The sequence below is a fragment of the Pterocles gutturalis genome, unplaced genomic scaffold (assembly GCF_000699245.1).
Source record: "Pterocles gutturalis isolate BGI_N339 unplaced genomic scaffold, ASM69924v1 scaffold3241, whole genome shotgun sequence".
NCBI classification, from domain to species: domain Eukaryota; kingdom Metazoa; phylum Chordata; class Aves; order Pterocliformes; family Pteroclidae; genus Pterocles; species Pterocles gutturalis.
In genome coordinates, this window is record NW_010100007.1 from 8,523 (window position 1) to 35,161 (window position 26,639).

A 26,639-nucleotide genomic window follows, 5' to 3' on the forward strand; every position below is an offset into this window, starting at 1 on the left:
CTTTCAGACTGGAGTCACACTTCAAGCTTACTCAGATTTTCTTCATACTTCAATGAAAATAAGCTTGATTTAAGCAAAGCAAAAAAGCAGAATATACTACATCTATAGATTTTGGGGAATTCTTTTTACAGTATCTTAGACTTCAATTATGGATGTTCCAAAACTCATTGTTATATAATTAGGCAAATCCTGGATGATATGTGAAACATAATTCTTTAAAAACTTGAGTAAAATTCATCTAACAAGCTCAGTTTCCATGGATAAGAAGTCCTAGATTGACAGAAGACTGAAGTATTTTACTTTTTCACAGAAGGAGTCAGAAAAAATTACAGCAGTAACACATTTACTTCAAGACACCTTAAATACACTGTCTAAACTTGTCCCATGAAAACCACTATTAAAAAAAAATTAAACTGCCAGAATTTCCACAAGAGACAGGTATGTTATTTCCTCGTGTAACCTCAGCGGTCACAAAACTGGATCCAAACCACCAGGTCACATAAGGCCACCAGTGCTGGCACAGATTTGGTGACACAGAAGTTAAGACCTCCAGTTCTCCAACTTATTATATTCTCCTGACGCCAACACAAATAAGCAGGTGCAAATTGTAAAGTGTGTAGGAGTTTTAAACTTCAGGGAATTCATTACTGCCCTGAGACTGCTTTGTTCAATATTAAAATGCTGCTTCTGAATTACTACATGAGCTTCCAACCTTAACTACCAACTGTAATTACAATACAATTACAATCACAGACACTCTTAAAATCAGCATGTCCTCACACAAAAATCATCATCTCCTTCAAGTGATTCCACCTACAACATGCCATTCATACCCTGCCAGCAATACTCATGTTGAGCGTTCAAAGGGATGCAAAGCCAGCATTCGGTCGTTTCAAAAGACATTTCAAACACTATTCTGACAATATGTGGTGAATTTTAGGCATAGTTACATTACTTTCTGTAGCTGTATTTCAGCTTCTGCTATTTTTCAGGGTGGATCTGTTACAGAACTCTGGTTTTGCACAAAGCTCGATCAGTGAGATACACAAGTAAAAATGTAACAACATACGTGTCTATGCACATATGCAAAAAATCCCACTAAATACGAGAATTTTGCACCCACAAGCTACTTCAGTGTAATTTAAAAGAAAATATTTTATATAATCCAGGAAACTCCAGTGTTTCTTCAATTCTATATGCAGAACTTGTATTTGCAATACAGGGACTAGAGGCATATAGATAAAATACCTGCAAAGAGCCGGTAGGTTCTTTGGCCTTTAAAAATTTTACTTTTCACACCAGGAGATAGTAGCTCTGGAGAAGGGAAAAAAAGTCACAAAGGCAATAGTTAGCAAGCTTAGAATTCAATTTCAAAGGGATCAATTATTTCTAAAAGAAACCAACACTACCCATAAAGGAGGAATTTTAATTAAAACTTCTTTGCAGCCTTGAAAGAAGGTTATGGTTCTGATACCTGATAACCAAGGGAATGATTTTTGAGCTTTGCTGAACACTAACATTTATGGAAGGTTTAAAAATAACACCAGAAACACTGAAGGGGAAAAAAAAAAAGGGGGCAAAAGATCAGACTACTCATTTTTTTCCCTTCATTCCTACTGTCAGACAATGATAAAAATCAATTTGAGATTCCAAGTCATACTACAACCATTTTTGCCAGTCAAGGAAAATTGAACTAATTCTACAAACATCCATTCTTTAAAGAATTTTTAAAATTCAATATTAAGTAAAACAAAAGGGTACTGTCTGAAAAAGTACGTATTTCATCCAAGGTCATTAATTTTATTTATCTGTTCCTATTTGAACTACTGGCTAGCTAACAGCCGATTTGTCAGATCAAAACTAAATGCATTTCATTTGGCAAGCTTCAGAGGTTGGATTATATGCAAGCTCTCACACTTTGTAAAATCTGTATCTCTTAAGATATTTGTTAAACGAAAGAACTTTGTTGTTTAACTTCTGAACTATGGCTTACTTGTCTGCCTCCAGGCTGCATTTTCTAAAAAATGCCAAGTTTCCTTTCATCAGCCCCTGTTTATTACCATAATTTGCCACTTCTGTGAATGAAGTCTGACATAAAATATCTACTATTACTTGGCAACAGCCTTGTGTAGGGACATACCCCTCATTCAACAGGATCACTTCCAATATCTGTCATCAGCAGTCTATAACATTACTCCTTAAATCTGCAGGAAGCTCTTATTTGGCCACGCCAGTGCCTAGGATGTGGCAAAGGTTGTAAATATTTTGCCATAATGTTCTCTGCAAAATGGATGCCTAAAGTCTTACGCAGGCAACGTCAGGTGAATCCAAAAACCCAAATACATCCTTTTTATATTAAAAAAAAAAAAACAAAACATCATAGAAGAACAAATCTTGTGCACAAAACTGAGAGCAAAGAAGAAAACAAACACAACCAGATACCCTTAGGAAACACGACATTATCTTTTCCCTGAAGGAGGGAAAATTCTGTTAAAAAAATCTTTACCTTTACTGATTTCCAGATCAACAGGATACTCGATATTCTTGATAAGCTTCTGGCACCCACCAGTTTTCTCATATACAAACCGCTTGAGGTGTAAAACAAGAACAGGGGGGAGTTCTTCTAATGTCACTCTTCGACTGATCTCCACCTAACACACACATGGAACAAAGATGAAGAAAAACTGTAATTTTTTTGTTAACTGCTCATAATTACTGCTTTAAAAGAGGAATAAGTATTTGATCTTAAATACAGTAGCAGAAACCACACAGGTATTATGATTATTATTATCCAGATTAAAACAGAGACAGTAAGAATATATGATTTTTAGCTTTATCAGCAGTCCTGAGTTGCCCCTCTGTATAATGGAAATGAAATACTTCTTTGCAATACATTCTGAAAATTACTATCTGCAAAGTCCTTCGCTAGTTCTACAGTGAATGTGTTCAGTGTTTTCACTACAATTTTAATACAAGAACAGCTATTTCAACTTGAATTTCTTTCGAAAAAAGATCTAAAAGACATTGTGAATGCCTGTATTTCCATTCAGACTCTAAAATATAAGCCAGACCAAACCTCGAGCACCTAATTTGAACACCCATTTCTTCCAAACCCCATAATTGAATGCTGGGTTGTCAGTAAAGAAGTTAAAACCATCTGCAGTAAAAACCAAAAAATGAATGACTAGCAAAACAAAATCTATGTGGTAAATCATGATGAGCTTGCATTGCAAATGTTCCTTTCACATGGAAGACAACTGGAGAAATAAATGTTCTCCAAGACTCCTACTGAGTATACGAGACAGGCAAATCTTTAGCTTTGCAAAGACAATGGTCTATCCTTTTTTAATCTAACCACATTCTCATTTGAGTATTTTGAAAACTTACAGGTCCAGAAATGAATGGCAGAGAGACCATCTACAACTCAAGAGCCTCCTGGCCTACTCAAAGGAGTTATGACCAGTGTACGCAAAACTTCCATCTGAGCAATCCATGCACACCAGAGATGATGTTCTTTACTAATGCACACCGTAAGAAGCAATGCAATACCTCAGTGGGGAAAATGTTTAATTCATTACTCTATATCACAAGTTCTCAAACTGTAATGCCAAAAGCATACTTTTCTTCCTATGAAGTACTTTTCTGTTGTAGTTATTACTATTATGTATTGCATTATTTGAAAAATAAGATAAAAAAAATTGCACAGCCGCATGAGAATACAGAATAAAATGCCCTGGTACTTAAAGTGACAGACAATCACAGGGCTTCGAGATGCCAAAGGGTCCTCCATTCCAGTCTCTCTGAATCAATTAAAATGATTTGTGTAAATCCCGACTGGTGTTTCTCCAACCTTCTCTTAAAGCAGTGACAACAACTCTACGGGCATGACAGGTAACACCTAGTCTAGGTCCTATTCTTATTTACTTTGAGTATCACTGAGAAAAATCAGTCTTTCCCTTTTTAGAGCAGCCTTTGACTTCACATCTGGCTCCATCTCTCTACTTCCATGTTTTTTCTTCTTGATGCTGAACAGCTCCATTTACATCACAACTTTTATACTGCTATTCATTTTGACTGCTATTTTCCAGATATTCTCCAACTGTGAAGAACACCTTTCTTGAACCGATGACCTAAAACTGAATATAGTATTACTGACAAGCTGGGTTTTTCTAGGCCTGTGTAGAGCAAACCAGTCAACTATGAACTGCCAGGGACACTGAAGGGAAGTTTTACTGCCTTGAAAGATTTCAGACTATTAATCAAGAGAGAAAACCAGTGATCACCAGATGTTTTAGTGAAGTTCCAGATGGACTTCTACCAGGCCTGCCACCAATGAATACTTTCATGTTTGATTTCTAAGTGAAATGTGTACATCAAAACCCATCAAGGATAGCCACACAAACAAACATGCAAGTATCCTGCTACAAGAGTCTTCTTCTTAAAGCTAGAGTGTGTTTTCAAACAATAATCCAAAGAGTTGCTCCTTTATTAAGAACATCTGGCAATCCCCAGTAATCAGTATGTTAAGATCAGCTAAAAGCTATCTTACTCATACTAGTACGTATTATTACCACAGCTCACCCTGTTAATTTAATATACGCTTCAGTAAAATCTCCAACCAATTACTACACCAAATCAGAAAACATACCTACTTACAGGCATGGTTTTGTTTACGAGTTATTCCTCTTCCTTTCAGTGTATATGTTCAAGGTTAATACATTTTACCACCGCAGGACACTTTGAAAAGGTTAGTACCTCTTTTGTTAACACAAGTAATAAGCGTTCAAGTAACTATTTGTAAGCAAGAGCTGTACAAAAACGCTTTCAAATAAGTTTAGTATTTGACTGCAAAAAGGGGTCAACAGAACACACCTCTTGCTTGGTTTTTGTGGTATAACCCTGGACAGACTCTCTCGCCACCAAACTTTCCAACGCATCCTGAACTGTGCGAATCTTGTCTGACTGGATATCCAGTTGCAGGGTGAAGAAAGGTTGCAGTGTAGCTGACTCCTTAGAACTCTGCTGGTAAACAACAGATCTGTGGAAACAAAAAAGTTAAAATGTACTAAAGTATTTTTCATCAATATAGAACCTTCAAGTAAGAACAGACTGAAGTCTACTTCAGTAATTCGATTTATCATTAATCCAAAACAAAACACACAAATACAAAGATCAAGCCAAAGTTTCAACAACCTGAATCCAGTTTACTGCAATTTTAATGATCTTCACATCCACTCAGAGCATACAGAATGGGATTATACTTGAATTGTTCTACTTATGCAAGGATTAAAACAGTTATTGGAAAAGCATCAAAAGCTTAAAGAAAAATACTGACATTTTTGATAATACATTTAAAAATATTTACCTCCAGACTCTTTTCACATTAGAGTTAAATTCTGTTTTCTAACAGATCTTCAGGAGTACAAAATACCAGTGATTATCTAACTGTACACTTTACTGTGAAAATTACAACGAATTCCAGATTCTTCAACAAAAACACACAAATTTTTTAGTCACTTCACTAAGACCAATTTCATTGTGATTTTAAATTGTTTGCTTAAATCTTGCCATAGGAAATATAAACTATGCTCCATTGAGGACTGGCATTTCCTTTTCCTCCATCATTTTATGTGTCCAGACTTTGTCCATGTACTCCTTTGTACATAAATTGTAGTCTTTTGGAAAACTGGCAGGAGTAATGACTTCGGGCATGAGAACGTTTCCTGGGTTGGTTTTATTTTGTTTTTATTTTTGTTTGAAGTGTATTCAGCTGCAGCCTTTAAGTAGACTGGCTTGGTGATCATTGTTTTGTGCAATGAGACAGTACACTCTTCAGCCACGACGTCACTGCACTAAGTGGACTCTTCCTGATTTTCATTTTCCTGAAACTTCACTGAAAACTTAGAAACATCAAATGTGGCCCAAGAATTTTTATTTTGAAAGCAGTACTTATACTAAAAAGCCCCAGCTGCTACAAAAAAGTGGTTTTATATAGCCAAATTATTCACTCATTTATTGTACTGTTACGCTTGTACAGCGCCTCACAAAGCTTGGAAGCAGTAAGATAACAAACAGAGTTCTAATCCATGTGGCCATGCTGAAATTTCTCCAGGTCATGTACAAAATGTTAACACACAGGTTTAATGCCGGTACTGCCAACTCTTATCAAAAGAGCCCCTTTGACTCAAGGCAAATCCCTGAAGCACCAACAGAAAGCCAAGGCATCTTTATACTGGCAAACATATATCCTTGAGAGGAAAGAGAGCGTATGAAAAACAGCAGCATCTTTATTTCAGTTTTACACTTCCTCCTTGGCTATATTTAAGGACAAAACCTTCAACACATGGCAAGCACAGTGTTTTAACAAACAAACCCTTCACTGTGAACGTCTTGCTGCTTTTGGATACACTTCCCAAACTCTTTTTAAGTGAACCATTATTTACTGCAATAGTCAACAAAAAAATGCTAGCAACTCCAACTGTCTTCAAGTCCATGTATTAAAGATTTAATTAATAATACCCATAATATTCTGAAAACATAATGTTAAGGAAAAACCTTTTTCTTTAATTATTAGAAATTAAATCGAAAAATTTATTCAAAACATTTTCTTCAAAAAGATAAGCAAATATTGATTTAATAGCAAAACCTCTGCTGGACCATGATTTTCTGTAACAACATCACTTCCTAGAATAATTACAAATTTCAGCTGGTCAAGGGAAAAATGCATCATTTTTAAAGCATAATTACTCTGGGGTACTGTACGAACTCTACAGTAAGAATTTTTCAGGAAAAGAGACACTGCCCATTGTAGTTTTAGCAACGTGGTAATGTAACAGATTTATTTTTTTTTACAACACTGCATTTGAAGAGAAAAGTTGGTACTACTTACGGAAATTTTTAGCAGACTTCTAACTGGCTTGTGAGCTAGCTTGCATAACAAATATTTGAAATTCACACAAGCTGAAAGTCAAAAAGGACTTCTGTACATGAACGAACCAGATCCTGACAGAACTGTGTATCCTTGTACTTACACATTTAAGGCTCACATTGCCCAAGGAACACTTTTTTTTTTTTAAGCAATTATGTCTAAATAGGCATTTAACAGACAAAGCCTCGAGGACAGCCTGAAGTTTCCCAAGCCAAAAGATGCCAATTCAAACCATGTTTTCCTAGCTGCTTTTTCCATTTGATTTTTTCCAATTTTTGATGCTTTCATGTAGGGGACTTCTACTGGCAATTCTGTATTCAATCCTTCCTATCTCCACCCTCAGCCTCAGAGGATGAAGCTTTCCAACATCACAACACGGGATACTGTTTCTGCGGTAAATTGTGTGACCTAGTTTGGAGGCTAAATAAAACGGGTGTGGCGACAGCAGAAAACAGATGTCGGACTGGAGCCTGTGGTTCTGTTGCTCAGAGCAAGTTTTTGCCTTTTTTCAGTATTACCTTTGCTTTATGTCATTTTCTCTAGACTTCTACAAAAAGGCAGCGTACTCTTACTATTCTTAATTTAAAAACTAATGGAATCATGTAGAGATCTAAATACTTCTGACCATGACAAATATTCTAAGGGTATTAACAATACATTGGGTATGTGAATATACCATCAACGTGGAATTTCATCAATACGTACAAACATCTGTCTGCCAATTTGTATGGAAAAATATCATTTTATTTGCCAGATGTCTGACTCAAATCCTGAAAGAATAATTTCAGTGCATTTCACAGGCAGAAGGCACTAACCCACATTATTCACACCTCTAGACTGAATACCTGGCAACACAGGGAGGCAAACACCAGCAATTAAATGTCTGTCTCCAATTTAAAAATAATTCCTCAAGTCTAGCATTCTTGTTTTGGAATATGTTTTTAGCAAGTGTTTACCTTGCTTTCATTTTAAATTATACATTTCTCCAAACAAGTCATGAGGCTTCCTTTCCAAAAAATATTCTTCCAGTTATCCACCTTCTACCTTCATCTGGTATCAGACCTGAATAAGTAATGCCCCACATTCCTCTAATTCCTGTAACATCTTGTAGTAATTTGCATTTTTACAAACTTCTTTTGCCTTCAACAATTCATTTATTAACTATTACACATAACTTTCCTGCCTTTGGGAAGTATAAGTGTCTAAACCACCAAAAGTTTACAATGTTTTATTTTATCTCATTCTTTTACTGACCAGATATAACTCTTGGCAAATCTCACTATCCTTTAGTATTCTTATTTACAAAATGAGTCAAGACTCCTCAGAGGTCACAAAAATTAGGTAGCTCTAAAGTTCTCTGGAATTCTTAAGACCTCAATATCAATATACAAAGCTTGCATATTTCAAACTCCTTCTCTATATGTGACTACGGGCTTTTGTTGTCTGAACAGTTTGTTCTTTTAAGACACTTAAAAAGATTCAGCCTCTACAAAAAGTCAGAGAATCATCTGATCATTGATCAATCCTTTGATCATTCTGGTCCATCTTCTGAACTCTCTCTTGCATAGCAAATGCTTCAGGGTAGAACGTTCACCTCTCCTGGCCTGAACAAACTGTGGAACAGTCTCTTCTATCCAACTACCCAGTAATGGTGAAAAATGCAAAAAGCAAAGCAGAGGAAAAAGTTATCTGCAAAGGCAAAGCAGCCTAAGGTCTCCACAACCTTTACGAAAAAGTACTATACCTTATATGACCACCAAAAATATCAGTGATTGGAGTCTGAACAAAGTCAGCCTGTCGAGTGACTGATGATTTGTTGCGAGGTCCCACTTGCTCCCATTCATCCTCACTGCCTTCCCCTTGTTCATCTTGCTCCTCTTCTTCATGAACAGTCTGAGCCTCAGGGCCATTGGACACTGAGAGCTCTTAAAGAAGAAAAAAAAAGGCATTTTTTTAACAAATAAAACATGTATACAGATAAAGAATTTGAAAGAAAAAAATAATACAAATAATTTCCAGAGGATAAAATATTTTAATAGATAATAGATTTGAGAAAGTAAATGAGAACAAGTATATTCCAGGTGCACTGAATATAGCTGGACACATCCACAGATGAAGAGGATGTAGGTCACTGATGACTGTACGTAAACAGATGTAGTTTTCTAGCAAAGCTTGATATATTTTTAGTAGTAAATTTACGGGGTCAAAAATTGGAAAGTGAAGTGTTATTCTGGAAACATAATTATGCCATTATTAAATACAACTCCTTTTCTGCACAGGTATTTTACAGGGAACCCAAGGCTTAGCAAATATTTTCTTTGCAAGTGCCAAAGTCAGGAAGCTATAAACTGCACATAGCTCAGGAACAAAATATGGAATGAACATTTTATATCATAAAAAATTTACCCTACTAAAGAGAAATTGGATAGCTAGTGATCTTAATTCTATACTTGGCTAATGTTTGGCTAAGACTAACAGTGTTTTGTTTCACTTTTCATAGGGGGCCCAAACATAAAGGCTACTGTAAAATAAAATGGCATTTTAGTCTGCACACAAATTCTAAAGCTTCTTCCAATAAAAAATTTTCTCTAACTTTGTCAATAAGAACTTTAAAATAATTTAATATATTCTGGTTTATATTAGATATAAATTAGCCATTAGTCTATAAGTTTCCACTTAAAAAAAAAAATCTCAATCAACAGTGGTTTAGAAATCAGTGAAAAAAAATACTGATATTTTGAACTAGAACAGAGGGCCAAAACCCCAGTAAGCAACGGACATTGTAGGTATTACGAAAGAAAGACAAACATACCTATGCTGAAGAGAAGACTAGTCAATTGAGTGAGCCTCAAATAATGCTCATCTGAGCTCTGTAAAAATTTGTAATACAGAACTTTGTTGCTTAGGAGGACCAGGTATATGACCTCTTGACATTCAGGGTATTCACAGCATGATAATGCTTTCCCAAACACCCAGTAACACTTCAGATCCCTTGTAATTGGACAGAACAGACCGATTTTATCCTCTGGACAGATTTTAACAAAAGATGAACGTCTTTGAGTCCCCTAAAACAGCATTCTATCCCTATCCCAACATCTACTCCAAACATTATTCTGCATTACAGAATCATCAAAAAAAAGAATGTTTGAAAGAAATTAAGTTTGCTACAAAAAACCCCCCCAAAAAACCCGAAACAAAACCAAAAACAAACCACACTAACTTTCATTATGTGGAGAGAGAAGTTTCTTTAGGGTCAGCATTTCTTCATGTAACCCATTGAGTATAAATCCCAAGTATTCTTCAGCATCCTCTTGCCTGCCCTGAATAAAAATTTTTTTTCAATTATCATACGATATTTCATGTTTTCATTTTCACAGAATGTTCATGACACTGAACATCTAGCTTTCTCGTATTAATTTAGCTAATTTACGAACTGCTCAGTCTAGGCGGTAAAGTCAAAGTTTAAATTTTACTGTAACAACCCCTCATTTTTAACCAGTTCAAAAAGATCCAACACATTAATTGGTAACCTGCCACAAACAGCAAGTACACACATAAGCTTGACTCAGATTCAAGCATTTCTGCATTTTTCTCAAATTTAACATGAGAGTTGGCAGGTTTTTTTTCTATTTCTTTTAAAATTCATGTTAAAAGTTGCTGTCAAACCAAGGTCAAATTGAAAGATGGTTTGAACCATTATCTTTCCTTTAAATTCAAACTAAACCTGAAAGGTTATTTTGAAGTCTCTGTGGACCTTCAAGCATTCCAAGATAAATCTCAAGCAGAAACAAGCAACTGCTCGTTTCTTAAATATAAATCAATAGGTATAATAATCTTTATAAAAAGATGCTCCATTCCAATTGTAATTTCTCATTATTGTGACATAACAAACTGCCAAAATTACAATTAACATCCTCCTATAACTTAAGTCACAAGACAGTCTAGCTTCATTGTAACGAACTACCAAGTAGTTGATTTTAGTGGCATTTAGCCACAGAACCTGATGTACGGCTTTACACTGTTTTAACGACAGCGACTGTTTTGCAATGCCACTACAAAAGTCAAAGATTTGTAAGTCACACCTTTTCTGACAGGCTTGACTTTATAACCGTCAAAAGTCTATAAATGTATGTAGGTTCAAAGGCAGCTCCTGGCCGGATGTCTCTCACTATTTTATCACCTAAAGCTGCAAGGCAAAGAGAAGTACATATAAAGAACAGTATATATAAGATTTTCTACACTATACCTACCTTAACATTCTCTTCACACACATTACTAGATTTTGTAATAAAAAATTATTTTTATTAATAGTTTTTAGATATAACTCTTTTATCTGTAAATGTTTTTTAAAAAACATCTTGCATCACCCTTCATAGACTTACATATGGTCTGGAAAAGTTAGTACTCTCTTTTTATAGTCAACACTGAAGATTAACAAGAATATCCATAGCCATCACAAAAGAACAATTCTGGTTCTATTTAAATTTTTATACTTCTTTTGTAAAGAACACTTCCTTAAACCTTTTATATATTTGCAATTCCAACAGACCCCTTTTCCTCACTGGAGAAAAAAAAAAAAAAAAAAAAATCAAAAACCAAACAAGAAACAGTTTGACAGAATTTTCAACCTAATAGCAATACAAGGCCTCAAAAGCTGTATTTGAAAACTACACAATACAATAAAATGACCCAGAAGTATAATAAGTTGCATAAGACAGTAAGATTTGTTTCACAGAAACAAAACTTAAGCAGCAAACCACAGAAATGTCTGAACTGTTTGGAAATCACTGGAACAACCAGCTCTTCATCATATTTTCTTATAATGTTACATAAACACATTCCTGAAACCGGTTTTTCTTTCTATAAGTTTGTAATACAACAGATCTGGTTCAGAGATTTAAAAAAAAAAAAGAAACGACATAATTTATTTGCATCAAAAAAAAAGTTCTATTCTTCATTACACAATCATCATTGATCCTGAACATGTACTAGCAAGAATTATACGCTTTGAAAGTTTTCACATTGAAATAGTGCACAGGATTGGGAGCAATTAAAAACCACGATAACATGCCTGCAGGCAACCTCTAACTGCTAAAGAGACCTCCTATGGCCCCATTTTGTTCCAAATGGATGCAAGTGTTTAAGGAAGAATGATCGAATTGAGCAACTTGATAAACCAAACAGCTGGAAAAAATGTAAGGAAGGAAGTAGAGTAAAATACAATGAATATAAAATTATTCTGTTAGAAAGGACATGTTCTTAGAAGACATCTTAACAATTAAGCTACCTTTCAACAAAATTCTTCTTATTGCACTTGTACCTTTGGTCTATCAAATAGAAGAAAAAAATCTAAGGTGTAACACCTATGACTTCCTGACATGAATCACCAGGAAGAAAAAGCCTAACACAGACAGAAAAGGAACAGACAACTTTTCAAGTTATCAAGAAACCCAAAAAGTCCAAAGAGCCGTGAAGGGGATCAAGCACCACTATTTAATGCCGATCCTTACCCCAGAGCTTTTTATTGTGATTTTGAGACATTTTTTCCCCTATTCCCACTCACCTTGTTTTGCTTTAGGAGGTACAGGCATATTAGTGAACTCATTCATTAAACGAACACTGAAACAGAATGGAAGGAACAACTAGACATGAGCAGCAAGTTAAGACTTAGAAGGACAAATCATAAAATTACATCATTGTCATTACTCACTGGCAAAACAATCGAAGAATATCATAACGAAGTCTAAGTTAAGTTCAGACCTAAAAATTAACCTGATCATTGCTAATGAAACCAAGGTGTCAGGTTAGACCTTGCAGCTCTCACAGTTCACTTTTGCATATTAAACACTATTTAAAACTCATATTCCTCAGGCAACAAGAAGTATCTTCCCTGACTAGTCAAGCAATTGTAAAATACCAAGTTCAGTATAAAAGCCAGGTATCACCAAAAAAACCACACAAAAAGACTTCTGGATAGATATCAACTTTAAACAACTGCAGTAAACAGTCATTTGTCAGATACCTCTGAATGACCTTAGATCACAGATTTATTTTTTTTTTAGCAAGCTACTTACAAACTGTCTATCATTGGTGTTGAGGTACACGGCCGCTGCGATTTTGAATACATTGGAATGGACTTCATTAAATGATACATTGGAGGGCAAGCAACCAAGGCTTGCAGGGTCTATGCAGTGGCATTAAGGAAATATTCAGAAAATGTAATCTGCATATTAACCAAGTATTCAATTATATCGAAAATTATACGCAAAACAAAGCTAACTCTTTTATTATGTAGACCAATCCAATAACTAAATTGGAACTGATGGATGGGCTTTTATTACAGCATTAACCAATAACGTACAGACGTTGTTCTAAAAAAATCCCAGCATCTTGTAACAAAGTGGTTTCACTGACACTTTAATAACGTCAAAAACTTTAATTAAAGGCGAAGGAAACATTTAGTCTAGGAGCAGGAGAGGAAAAGAGCTTTCATAAGAAAGACATTACAAAATTAACAATTTGAAAATTGGTAAGTGGTAACCTCTAACACATTTTCTGAAAAGAATGGAAGAAGCCAGCTGACAGACTTCAAGTCAAAGGTGATGATTCACACCCATAACCAAAACAAACCAAAAAAACCCGCTGTGATGGGAAACATTCTGCAGAGAAAAAGAGTTTGGAGCAACCAGTAAAATTACAGTGCACGTTGGGAGAAAATACTTTAAAAACACCAAAATCCGTGCTACCTGGTGAGAACAATGGATAGAGGAAATGTATTAAAAGACTGGAGGGACAGGGAAAGGGACAAAAAAGGCAGCGACCTCAACAGCTAGAGAGATTTATTGACTTGATCCCTGTAGTGTACAAAAACTGAGTAACAAATTCCTGTGTAACATTTTAGAATGAGAAAATGGGAGCTAATACATACAGTCAGATGAGTGAAGAACTGGTCATGTAAGACAAAAGCTGACGTTTAAAGCAGAATCACTGGTGGGGAAATAGGTTACAAGGTTGCGCCATGACCAGTCTTGAAATTAGTTTTTTTCACTAGCACCTAAAGTAAAAGCACCCTAATTGCTGCTTCCAGTTAGCCATGGCTAACATAGGAAATATAGATAACTTAATAACAAAAAAGCTACAATTAATAACTAACATATCACAGCACTGAAGAAGGAACATTTCTGTTACCCAAGGTAAAAGTCTTTTTTGCAGAATACAATTGTAATGCCTTAAGAGCGAGCTAATCTTCCACTTCATTGTAGAAGAATTAAACACTGCATTCGCACAGATGATATAACAGTGACAGCCTGCTCAACAGAAAACTAAATAATCCACTTACCAAACTGCCAAAAACAAAGCATAAGAGCAAGAATAGTTACTTTGAGTACAAAAGAGAAATAACCACTTAAGTTGAAGCACAAAGGGTCATGAGTAAACATGACCCTTTCTAGTAAACTAGAAATTACAAGGAGGTTTTCAGTCCTTGGAAAGTTACAGTTCTGAAATATTTTGACAGAGGTAGCAGAGACAAATTGCAAACAGGATTGTGCAACCAACTGCAGGGAACCCTGGAAAGTAGGTTCAATGATCCAAAATACCCCTGGATTTCTAGATGCTACCCTGAAACATTTTAACCACAGCGGTAGGATATGGGAAGACAAACACTTCTATAAAATACTTACCAGAATAATCCAGAAAAAACTTTGACAGATATAATATACAAATTTTAACTTAAGTGTATTAATTTTTTCCAAGGTAAGGATACAGCATTGATGTAGCACCAGTTTCCTTTGTTGATCAGCCCTCGCGGTTGCAAAGACACTGGTTTATGTATTAGTCTTACATTTTCCAGTATTTCTGCAGAATGAGAAACAGTAAATTGAGCATCAATAAAATGCACATGCTAGCCACCAAACCAAGTATCTGTTAACACATTGCAAAATAATCCAAACCAATTAACAAGATTCCCAGAAATAATTCCCAAATAATTTACCCTCCATTTAAACACTGCTCATATTTCAAATCAGGGGTTTCTTCATCTGAAGACATTCTGGAATTTGGGTCAGGAGGATGCTGGTACAAAAACTTGTCATTTCAGAACTGAGACAACCTATCTGTTTTTGTTTTACTAAAATCAGATACTTTTCTTTATATAGATATATAGATACAGATATAGATACATCTATAGATATAAATTCCCATTAGCTGTAATCCCTTGCTTTTTATTAAGTAATTCCCAAATTCTTCTGGTTTGAAGAGAGATTAAGCTGATATAGGAGTCTCAGTTTCCACACTATCTTACAACAAAAATATCTTAGTGCAAACAGGACAGACAGATGTTAATGTTGTCTTCTGAACAGTGTGTTTTATTTACTGTTGAGACTTACAAAAGCTACAAGATAACAGGCTTACATAATATAATGCCCTACTGTTTTCCTGCTTTCAAAAACTTCAGCAATGGTCCAAATTTAAAAATCAGAAACCACTGCACATAAATAAGTCTGTCTCAGTTATGAAACAGAGCAACAGTGGGAGTTTCTTCAGTAAGTCTGGCCTGTTATTTAGGTACCTAAATAAAAACTGTTTAAGGAAAATATTGGATCTGGTATATTTTAAATTTGCAAAATAAGGAGAAGAGGTATACAAGACAAAATAAAAAGTTCAAATAAACATAGTAATTGTCTGCTAAGGCAGTTATTTATTTTTATAATAAATGTGAGTGCCTCTAAAGCCCTCATATGCTGCATTGCATAAAGAGTTTGAGCTGTTTACTAGGACTATCTAAGCAGACAAGACAACATGATATGGGTGGAAAAGCAGAGGCACACAGCCATAACTAAGCAGAGGAGGTGGCAAAATTGCAAAAAAAAAATCCCTGTCCTTCTACTTCCAAACCATCTCTTTACCCGCAAGATCATATTTCCGGATCCATTCTAACAAAAAAAAAAAAAAAAAAAAAAAAGCCAAAAAGCAGAAAATATTTTCATCAGTCCTCTATTCCATAAAGAACCTGACACCTGAAAGGGCAGAGAGCAAAAAAACGTAAAAGGGAAGATGTTAGCACCCAACACAGATGCAGATGAAAATTCTTCTGTGAGTGTTGAAATATGTTTGTTACTAAATTATTAATGCTCAAGTGTTTCAGAATATATTGTTAAAGCAGCAAAGCTTGAGACATGTTGTGCACATACAATTTTTCTGTTAATATAACTAAGCACTGTTGAAAATTAGGATAAAAATAATGAAAAAAGTGCTCATCTTTCATGTCTATCAACAATCACATTAACTGTATTCTATCCCATTTCTGTATCACACTCAATAAAATTATTAGGACCTTTAGCATCCTCTTGTGGTCATAAAATTCCTTTGTAAACAACATCTACAGGAGTTACAGTGAGCTTTCTTTCTTTTAACATAAAGAGCTATTTTTGTGTACAGCGATTACATTCAATACCACATTTTCATCACATCTAATATTTACACAGTAACTAAAGGAACTTTTACAAGCGTAGCAGAAGAAAAATACACTTACAACCACGAGAACACCTTCTTAAAATTTCAAAACCTGTTACAAAGCAGGTGTCACTAACCAGAAAGAAATCTCATTCCCTTTGGTGGATCCTGAATTGTGAAACATAACCTTGATTTGAAAATTTACCTAGAACAATAGTATCATGTTTAGAAATTTTTACCATTAAACAGGAAATATTATGTTGAAGTTCATTCACTAGGTGGTGTTATTACAAACATTTGTCTTTTTTTTTTTTTTTTTTAAAAAGGTAATTCTCAAATCAATGCAAGTCCCAAAGTTTAACGAAAGAGAAACCATGTGGATACGGTCTCCGTGCTGAAGAGACATGTGTTAAAAGTCAGCAACTTAACACCTAGCTTGAGACCATTATTTGGCAGATGTCATCTATGTCACTCAGACCTTTCTTCAAATCTGGACAGTGACAGAAAGTTCCAGGACAACACTGCCACATAACCCTACACAAAATCAGTTTCTGCAAGAATGCAGGTTGATACTACAACAGGCTAAATCTCTGAAGTTGTTCATAAAACCCCAAACTTTGCATATCTCCATGCCACATCTACTTGCTCTAGTGCTTACCTAGATTCACCACTAAGAAAAATTTTGCTAGTATGAAACACCAAAAAACCTTTGTTACAAATTAAACAAAATGATTCTTGTCTTCTTCATTACAGTCTTGGGAGAGCAGTGAACAGCCATCATCTTTATGAGTTTATTTATTTGAAGTTACATCCGTGATCACTCCACCAATCTTGTCTGAGACAAAGTAAATCCAAATTTTCCATGTTTGCTGAAGGAGTATGGTGTTCAAATCTTACTTCTGTTTTCTCTGCTGCACTATTAAATCTTCCTTGAGAAGTAATGCCCAAAGACCAGCATTTTCATAGAGTCCTCAACAGCAACAACAGAGTTATAGCTATCTTTAATCTTTTCCATATAAATTGGTTTTAACACACACTGGAAATAAAACTTAGTCTTCTTCAGCTTTGCTAAGGACATTTATCAACTCTCTAGAACTTCCAGATCCTTTTATCCTCAAATACTATTACCAATCACTTGTTCTTCATACTGCGTGCTTGCGTTTGATTTCTGTTCTTGCATTTATTGAATTGCCCTCCTTCTAATTTAAAATCATTCCAGATTTAGTCAGATCTTAAATGTTTGTGTTCTTCAATTCATCTGAAATTCTGCCTGCTGTAAATAAATTTTATGTGCACTGTTAATTTCATCATCCACAAACACCGCAAGAAAACATGATTCAGAAAAATCTTTTTAGATTCTCTCACTGAATTTTTTCCTAAAGTTATCAAGAACAGTTAAGAGCACTCAGAGAATAGCTAGTTCTCCAGTCACGTATTTCCTTAGTTTGCCTAGAACATTATATAAGGCATTATTAACTATTATCAGGTTATGCATCAGAGGGCAGTAACTGAAACATGGCAAGTGAAGCCTGAAAGACAGTCCTGATTTTCACAAATATGGACCATTTACATCCTTACTAGCCCTTAGAAACGAATTATTAAAATGTTTGCCTTAGCATATAAATTAGGCTAAGGTGTATAACTTTGCTTGCTGAACTCAAGATGCTTTAGGACTACATTTTACCTTTGTTCAGCATGCTATGGCACTTGCGGTCAAAAAACTTTCCCAGTGGCATGAGTTGAAACTGGTGAATCCCCAGCAAATTCAACAACAGGATCTCAACTCAGTCACACAGAAAACAAGGAACACAATCAGCAGCTACCTACGGAAAACACACAGGATTGCTATATACCCTTATATAATGATGGTAACCGAGACAGAAGATTTGAAATGAAATATGTACCAAACAGAGTAAAGGATCTCTCTGGAAATCATCAACTGAAACTCATGTAATGTATTTTTGAGTGTGGGTGTATGAATAAAGCACCAATGTACCTACTTCCCAAACAGGACAGAGAACATTAAAAAAAGAACAGATAATGAAGACAGCCGCCTTCTGCCACAGAGCAAAGCACTTATTACACGGCATTCAGATCTTCAAGTAAATGTTTTGTGCCAAAATCAGCACCATCTGAATGGCAGGAGCTGCAGCAATACATATCCTAGCTAAATCAGCTACAATGAGAAGATTAATTCCTCTGCAAAAACAGCTAATAGTGAAGGTGAAGAAAAAAACTGTAAAAAAATTACACTGCTATTTTAATGCACTAAAGACAAAATAAAAAGCTCTGCTCCCACCTGGTGGCAAAAAATAGTACAGAAACAGTAAAAGTCTAGAAAGTTAACTTAAAGCTGAAGCAACTTGGACAAGATTAAAAAAAATTAATCTGTGGCAAACAGTTCTAGCTTTACAGTTGTCACAAAATAGTTTTAAGTTAAAATGCATTACCAATGATAGCTTAAGATTTTAAGAGTAGAACATACTCCACACGTATCAGTTCATACGAGCCATAATCACCTGCTTATACACTTTTTTTTAATACAGTCAACTGAGTTTGTGACACCTAGGTGAAAAATACACAGAAATATAAATTATTCTGACAGCTTTCGTCTCAACAGACAATTTTAAGTCATTAAACCATTACTAAGTAAGGAGGAGGTGAGAGGCAGGCATACACTTCTGGGTATTCAGAATAGAAATCTCCAGGTCAGCTTCTGGTTAGAGCAGAAAACTTTACCTTGAAGCTGTCACGCACAAAACACCACTGTACTTGTAAATTAGCTTGTAGCACAAACAGGAACTTTGCACAAGCCTTTTCACATACGGACTATTTCACAGATTTAAAATAATTATTTTGTTCCAACACTCATGGGTCAGTGACACTAAACACAACCAAGTGGATATTTTTCTTCATGCTTTCTGACTGAATCTGTAAAAACAATCTCACACACATTCTAGCATTTCTCAGTAGAACCACAAATATGAGAGGAGCAACAGCCAACAGCTTTATATCACGCACTGCCTTTCCTGAAGTACTCTGGACAGTTTCTTACAGTTATTCTTGAACAGGCAATAGCTAGCATTGTTTCTGAATAAAATAATACTGTTTATAATGGTTAAGGATAATTCTTCAAAATCTGAAAGACAAACCTCTCAAACAGCAAATCAACAAATATAAAAACTATTTCCTGAATTAGATTTTCAGAAGCAAGACCTATTTAGATGTCACACTTAAGCTACTGTAAGCATCCAGGAATTTCAGCTACTTTGGCATAAATATATTAATATTCTCCTCATAATGGAACGCACTACAAGATCATAAATAGTGGGCAATGTAACACACCATTTTCAGAACAAACTTCTCTAACAGGTTCTCCCTACTACAGCAGCACACAGATGAATGCAACCAGCCTATTTTAAATCACAGCTCACTTAAACATATTGTTTGACAAGGAACAATAGTTTTACTGCATCTGGGATAATGACACAGTAATGTCTCATTGGAATGTTTACTCAGGGGGACACAAAACTAGCTTATCTGAATTACACCTTTCAGAGCAGTGTTTGAACAGTCATTAAGAACATTAACAGAGGAATCTTCTCTATCAATATTACACGCTCCTGTTTACAAGCAGAGTTAATACCCTTCCAGTGTAACATCCACTCGTGTGTATTAACTATACCTGCAATCTTTATGGCTACGGGATCCTCTGAAACTGGAACAGGTCCCTCTTTGACTTCAACCTGTTTTTCAGGGACCAGAGGAGATGTGGCAGGAGGGGTATACTTAGTCTCAACATAGACCACAGATGTGGAAGCAGAGGGCTTGGAATTGTGAAAAAGACTAGCCCACGATTTTGCAGGCTGATTAACAGGGACTGATCCTGCAACCGGGACTGTTGCCTCAGTAGTAGGTGAAGCTTCCTCAGGCTTATTAGCTTGGTCTGAGTCAGTGCTTTCCACAGTGTGCAATTCTACCGCATTGGCAGCTGTGTCCTCACCAGAGGATTCAAGTGTTTGTCCATTAGTAACGCCAAGATTTTCAGTAGTATCAGTACCAGCATAAGACTGTACAACAGCTGTCCTTAAAGGGCTATCTCTGCCAGTCTCTGAGGGGATGCAAAACTGTTCAGAATTAGTAACACGGCATACCTCAGGCTGCCCTGCAGTCCTGGTATTGTCTAGTGCGCTAGAAACAGAATCATCAGAGACAGCTTCGTTAATGAAGTCCACAGAATTGTCTGGGCTGTTGCAAGTCCTTGGTGTGGCCAGGGAGGGTATGTCTCCTGTCAGTTCTGTATCCTCCGTGCTTATACTGTTTAGTCCCGATGAATTCGCATGGCCATTTACAAGAGCTTCTGCGGGAGCGATGCCGTCATTGACATCTTCCAAGTAACTGTAGTATCCGGGCGGTCTTTTTTTCTTCTTTTTACGCTCCCTTTGTCCAAGGCCTCCAGACATGCCATCGTTTTCAGCGTTAGAACCGCTGTCCAAAGCGAGGGTTGGATCAGGGAACTGGCAGTCAATGGAGTTGTAGTTTGTTTCACTGAGAGTATCATCAGGGGTTTTCTGAGTAGGTGCACAACTAAGAATGAATTCTGGAGCCTGAGGATTCAGAGTACTTGAAATACTGTAGTCGGTGTTATTTAGTACAGATGACTGTGTCTCAATAACTTCATTAACACCAAATTCAATTCTCTGATACTCTTCCCCTGGACAAGAGAAAGCAAACCTGAGTTAGTGAACGACATCTAACCAAAAAGATACAAAATCAAGAAAAAAACCCCCATATTTTCCTGTAACTCAGAAAACAAACTACATTACCTCAAACAAGAATAATTCTTATTCTCTATCTCAATCCTGAAGACTATTTCAAAACATCATTTTCTTAAAGACAAGAGTATGATTCAGGTTTTCTTGAACAGTGTATGTGATTTTCCAAATCACTGCACAGTTCCTGTAAATAACATCTATTAAATACACCTATTAAGAAAAACTACTAAAGCCCAATGACTTTAGCAATATTCTGCATTAACTTAATTACTGGATCGTTGTGTTTAAAATATAGTACAATATTTAACTCCACACTTCTTCCAAAGTCTTTTCCACTGACAGTTACAAAATGCAAGCCTTAATCTGTTTAACTTTAAAACAATTTCCACGTGTGCAGTTTGGTTTTTGGGGAGATCGGTTGGGTTTTCCTAGTAAAGACCTTGGAACTTTGACATGCTCTTTAAAGAAGCACTAAGAAATATTCTCATGGCAGGCTGCAGTGTCACAAAATACTGTCAGTCAAAGTACTGCAATGCCATGGAACTTAACTAGTTTTATAACGTGTGTGTGCTAACCAGTAACTCTGAATACTTCAGCTACAACTATTTCAGTAACTATCAACTAAAGAGACAAAATTAACATTATTGCACTCAGTTTCATTAAAGGTAAAATCACATTTTAGTACATAAAGTTCTGTAGGTCATTCTATCATATATGTTACTGTTTCAAATACATGAATTTTAATATTTTCTCTTTCCTCAAAGATGGGGGGCTAAAAACATATTTAAAGTTTTTAAGACTGTTACCAAAGAACCAACCAACACTAGGTACTATTTGCAAAGGAATGTAAGTGGATACACCACTACACTTTGAAGATTTTGTGCAAGTGACTTTTATTTTTTTTTAAACACAACAAAGACCAAGCAACAGTTCTTATGGAAAACAAATTATTTGCACACCTAAGGAAATAATCAGCATGGAAGGACAGAGTCTAGTGGAGAATGTTTTGATACAAAACTGTCAACATAACAGTTTGAAACTCTCCAGTTACTTTCTAGAAAAGTCATTGATGAAAATTTTATCGTTAAAAAAAAATTTAGAAAGAAACAAGAATCTAGAGGGTATATCTATTTTTAATACCAAATGAAGAATAACAAACATTCAATGTGCATTGATGTCTGACTTACACATGCAATACCAATATATTATGAATTAATAAACAAAGGTATATAACACAGATGTTAATTACTTGTCTGCTTTGATTTTTAGCCTAAATAAATGAGAAGTAAACACATTTCACATATCAATTTCAATCTTGCTGCCAGTCACACTAAAAGAAACTTTAAAAAAAAAGAGAGAATAATGTTAACAAGAGCTTGAATTTCTAATTTTCTTCACCCCTCTCCCCTACACCCATGAGAAAGCATTTTATAACACCTTGCCTGTCAATCCACCATTCACCACTACTTCTGCAATCCCTGAGTAGCTATCACCAACCAGAGAAAGAGGGTTCAAGTTTCTTGTAAAAAAAAAAAAATCAGCAGCCTAGAGGCAGGGAGGTGGAAAGCTGCTGCCTGATATCCACTTAAGAGGGAAGGGCTGGGAGATCTCAGGCATCACCTAACTGTTTAGCAGCAACACTAAACGGTTGTCAGCACCACACACTGCCTGACCCAACAGTTTCAAACCAGCCACAGCTTCATTTTCTTGCAAATGCAGGGCATGGGGTTTTAAGGGATACGAGACACAAATCCACAACAAAACTGTTCCTTATTAGTTCACCTACTTATGGAGCAACTTGTTAGTTAAAGCATGAACCAAGAACTCGCTCATTACCCACTGTAAGAGTAAAAAGCACACACAACAGATGGTAACACCCAATATTCCTCCAACCACGATAAAAATTAATTGCTGGGAACATTTCAAATCCCCACCAGTTGAAAATAATCTGGGACTTCTGTTTCTTTTCCAAAATCCCAGTTAAAAAAAAAAAAAAATTGCTTCAAAACAAAGAATGTGGTTTCCCTTTGTGGGCAAGTTAAGTCCACCATAACCAAGGTGAAAGTTCTCACTTCTGCCCTCCCGTCTTGCTCCTCTGCCCTCCAGCAAACTTCCAGCACTTATGTTACCGAAAGCTAACCTAGCAAAAAAAATAATTCAAGTGAGTATTTTTTCTTCTGTTTTGGTGAACTTATCAGTTTACTGTACCCTAGACAATCACAACAGCCAACTCAGGGCAGGTGGGGAGCAGAAAACAAAACACATCCCTTACAATTATGGCACAATTGTAATTTAGCTGAAGGTACAACATCAACATTGTAGGCTAAAATCTTTCCAAGAGCATAACTGATATTCTAGCATTTAACATACAAATTAGGAAGTTACATCTGAGGAATTAAACTTTACACCTTACAGCAGGAGTAGAATAATAAATACCAGCAGCTACTGTATAGTTAGTCTATGGGATGACTGGCAGAAGCTCATTTGCCCTAAGATTGTGTCAAGCTCCTTTGAAAAAATTAGAGGTCATTTTTTCTATTTGTTTTGACTTTCCACTTTGCTTCTGGGCATCTATGTTTCAGTCTAGTTCACAGTGCTATTTCTGAATGGACTGGAACAGATATATCTGTCATGAACAACATGACGCACATATTGAAACAAGTACCAACAGATGCTCCAAGGACAAAGTCTAGGTACAGTACCAAAAGCTGTGAATACGCAGTACTAATTAGTCTGAACAGAGTTCTGTGTATTAGAGCTTCAGCCGTGACTTGATTATTCCTAGTAAGCATTAACAGATCTAATTCTGTAATAAAGTTAAATACTGAAGATAAGTACAGGAAAAAAATTAGACTACAGGGGGGTGACAATATGGTCAATGTGTGTCATCTCATTATAATTATAAATATTCTGCATAAGCACAGCATTCCATTTTAGTTTCCACAGTTTCTTATGCAGCCATCACAGTGATAACACGCATGCACAGTACAGTGCAAGCTTGTTAAAGACATTTTTCAGGCAAAACCTAATTTGCTGTCATTACCTACTCTCAGGGCTGGGAGGGGTTCTCTCAGGATCTGAAAAACATTTGTACAAACCAACTTTCTCTATGGCTTGTGACAATTAAAATCTCAGTCTTAAAAAACAGAACTTAAATCCATAGTTAGGCAAAGCAATAGATGACTGGACACCCATCATCAACAACAGACAATTCATATCATATGGTCCTTTTAACGAACATTTCCAACTCCTACTTAAAACTACTCAGGGTCCTATAACTGGTCTTGTACTAAATAAAGCTCCTGAATTTTCAGAAATATTGCACATCTGCTTTCAAATAGGACCTGTTGTCCTTCTTTATGACTAGCTATCTTATTTACCTTTAAATGCAAGGCCAAAGTCGCTAACCATAACGATCTGGTGTTCTTAAACGTTTTTATGTGCATTTTGGTCCTCTTAAGTACTTTTGAAAAATGTCCAGTCAGACACTTGCATTATTTTGAAGGAGATCTGGATGTCATTTGCCTCATTCTCATACACATCTGGATAAGTCTCAGCTTCCTTGCTCTACCCTGGTTCAGGGAAAAAACAAACACTAATTTACCTGCCACTTAAAATATTGAAAAAGTTTGGTTTAAACTATAGAGTTATGGTCATGTAACATCCCCTACTTATCTGTCAACTTTACGTAACTATGAAGTAAGGCCAGGTTTCTTCTTCAAGTTGAAAGAGAGAGTGAGACACAGTAGACACGTGACTGTTACAGCTTTAAAATGGGAACTCTGTAATGCATTCTTACATTGAGACTCATACTTTCACACACAAAAAAAAAAGAAAAAAAAAAAAGAAGGATTTTACAGAAAAATAGCTGAACCAGACAGAAACAAGAGTGTCAAAGGGAACTGTGAACAGAGCACTGCTTGCAGAGCTGTCTTCAGGTTGCAACTGCCAGAAAATACTCGGGCTACAGCTCTTACAGGAGGGCCAGTTGAACGCCACACTCGTTACTTATTTCTTCAGTACAAGCTCTCTAGTATGGTTCAGCCCCCTACCATTTTTACAGCTACATCCTACAGTGTTTCACCAAGATACTAAGACTGTGTGGTAGCACAATCAAGTGCAGTAGGTATATCCACCCTAATTAGCTGAAATTCAATGCAATATTTTCAAATACTCTCATAGATCTTATTCAATAAAGGTCTTTAAAAAACCAACCTGCCAAATATATGCATATATACCTGCATTTGAAAGATTAAACAGAAGTTATACTAAATCAAAGGAAAGCGTCACAACCTTTAAGTTTAAAAAAATGGGTACTGATTCCTTACCATGGTGAAACTTACCTGTGGACTTAATACCACATGAAACTGTTTCATTGTACGGAGGGAGCTGTACAAAATGACAAAACAACTTTGTTAATATTTGGTATCAGTTTCATTTCAAACATTATCTGAATACTTTAAAAATAACATCATTAAGTTTTGCTTTTCTGAGAGTAGGTCTTGAACTCATGCTTCTATATTTATCAAATCCCACACTGTAGCTTCAAGTGTCCTTGCAGATTACCACAACTACTGAAAGATAAAGATTATCTTGGTTACACACCATAGGCTCATCAACTTCTCAAGCAATTCACTTCATAGCAACAAGATCCTTCTTCAGCAACAGTATCTCACCACGATTTTAAAATGAGGACCATATCCTCTTTTTAGACAAAAACTAAAGATAGACCAAATTACCTAAGAAAGGATGAAACAAGATTTAGCACAGACAATAGTCACACCTAAACCTTTTGACTCGCAACCTGGTTCAGCTATAGTGTTGCCCTTGAAATGTTTCAGCTACGGTATATTCTTAATCACATTTAACAGAAACAAGAAATTTTTATCATTAGCCTAAGCCCAATGTAACCACAGCACATAGATTCTACCCAGATTGAAAATATATCTACTATAAAACACTGGCATCATTTTATGGACTGGGCAGTTGATAGAACCCTTGCTATTGTGTAACCGCAGCTGGGCAATTTCTAATCCCCTCTCGCCTGCCCCAAAGTCCCCCAGCAGCTGAAAGCCTTTTCCTGTGCCCACAGAAACTGGTACCATTGCTACACTGCAGCCCAGCAGCTGCCTGGAGAACAGCCGAGATCCTTCTGCAGTGGGAGATAAAACTTTTAGAGTACAGTGCAATTTTATAACTTTATTCTAAATATTAATTATAACGGTGTAACATATATCAAAAGACTTCTCCATTAAAGTCTTCCGTTCTGTAAAGCTACAGATACTTACATATTGCCTTCTTAAAGCACTGTAGACAACAGTGCATCGGAACTGGCAAGAAAAATATTCATAAAGTTCCATTATAAAACAGTGCATAAAAAGACCACATACTGTCAAATCCATTTATAAACCATAATACATCTTAACACATCAACTTTCCAGGTCAAAAATGAGAATCAATGGCTCAGAAAGAGGCTCCAAGCT

The 26,639-nt window shown here is 35.9% G+C and overlaps 1 protein-coding gene across 1 annotated transcript in view; it reads right to left on the bottom strand.

Annotated features, from left to right (window-relative positions):
- USP10 (ubiquitin specific peptidase 10) overlaps window positions 1-26,639 on the bottom strand; it is a 33,037-nt gene that overhangs the window by 868 nt on the left and 5,530 nt on the right. Inside the window, exons 3-13 of the mRNA XM_010077908.1 lie at window positions 25,500-25,545; window positions 20,067-21,095; window positions 14,694-14,785; window positions 13,003-13,112; window positions 12,492-12,547; window positions 11,011-11,114; window positions 10,149-10,248; window positions 8,673-8,853; window positions 4,873-5,038; window positions 2,507-2,651; window positions 1,249-1,314 (exon numbers count right to left, since the gene is read on the bottom strand). Coding sequence (XP_010076210.1) covers window positions 1,249-1,314; window positions 2,507-2,651; window positions 4,873-5,038; window positions 8,673-8,853; window positions 10,149-10,248; window positions 11,011-11,114; window positions 12,492-12,547; window positions 13,003-13,112; window positions 14,694-14,785; window positions 20,067-21,095; window positions 25,500-25,545 — 2,095 coding nt within the window. The remainder of the gene's footprint in view (window positions 1-1,248; window positions 1,315-2,506; window positions 2,652-4,872; window positions 5,039-8,672; window positions 8,854-10,148; window positions 10,249-11,010; window positions 11,115-12,491; window positions 12,548-13,002; window positions 13,113-14,693; window positions 14,786-20,066; window positions 21,096-25,499; window positions 25,546-26,639) is intronic.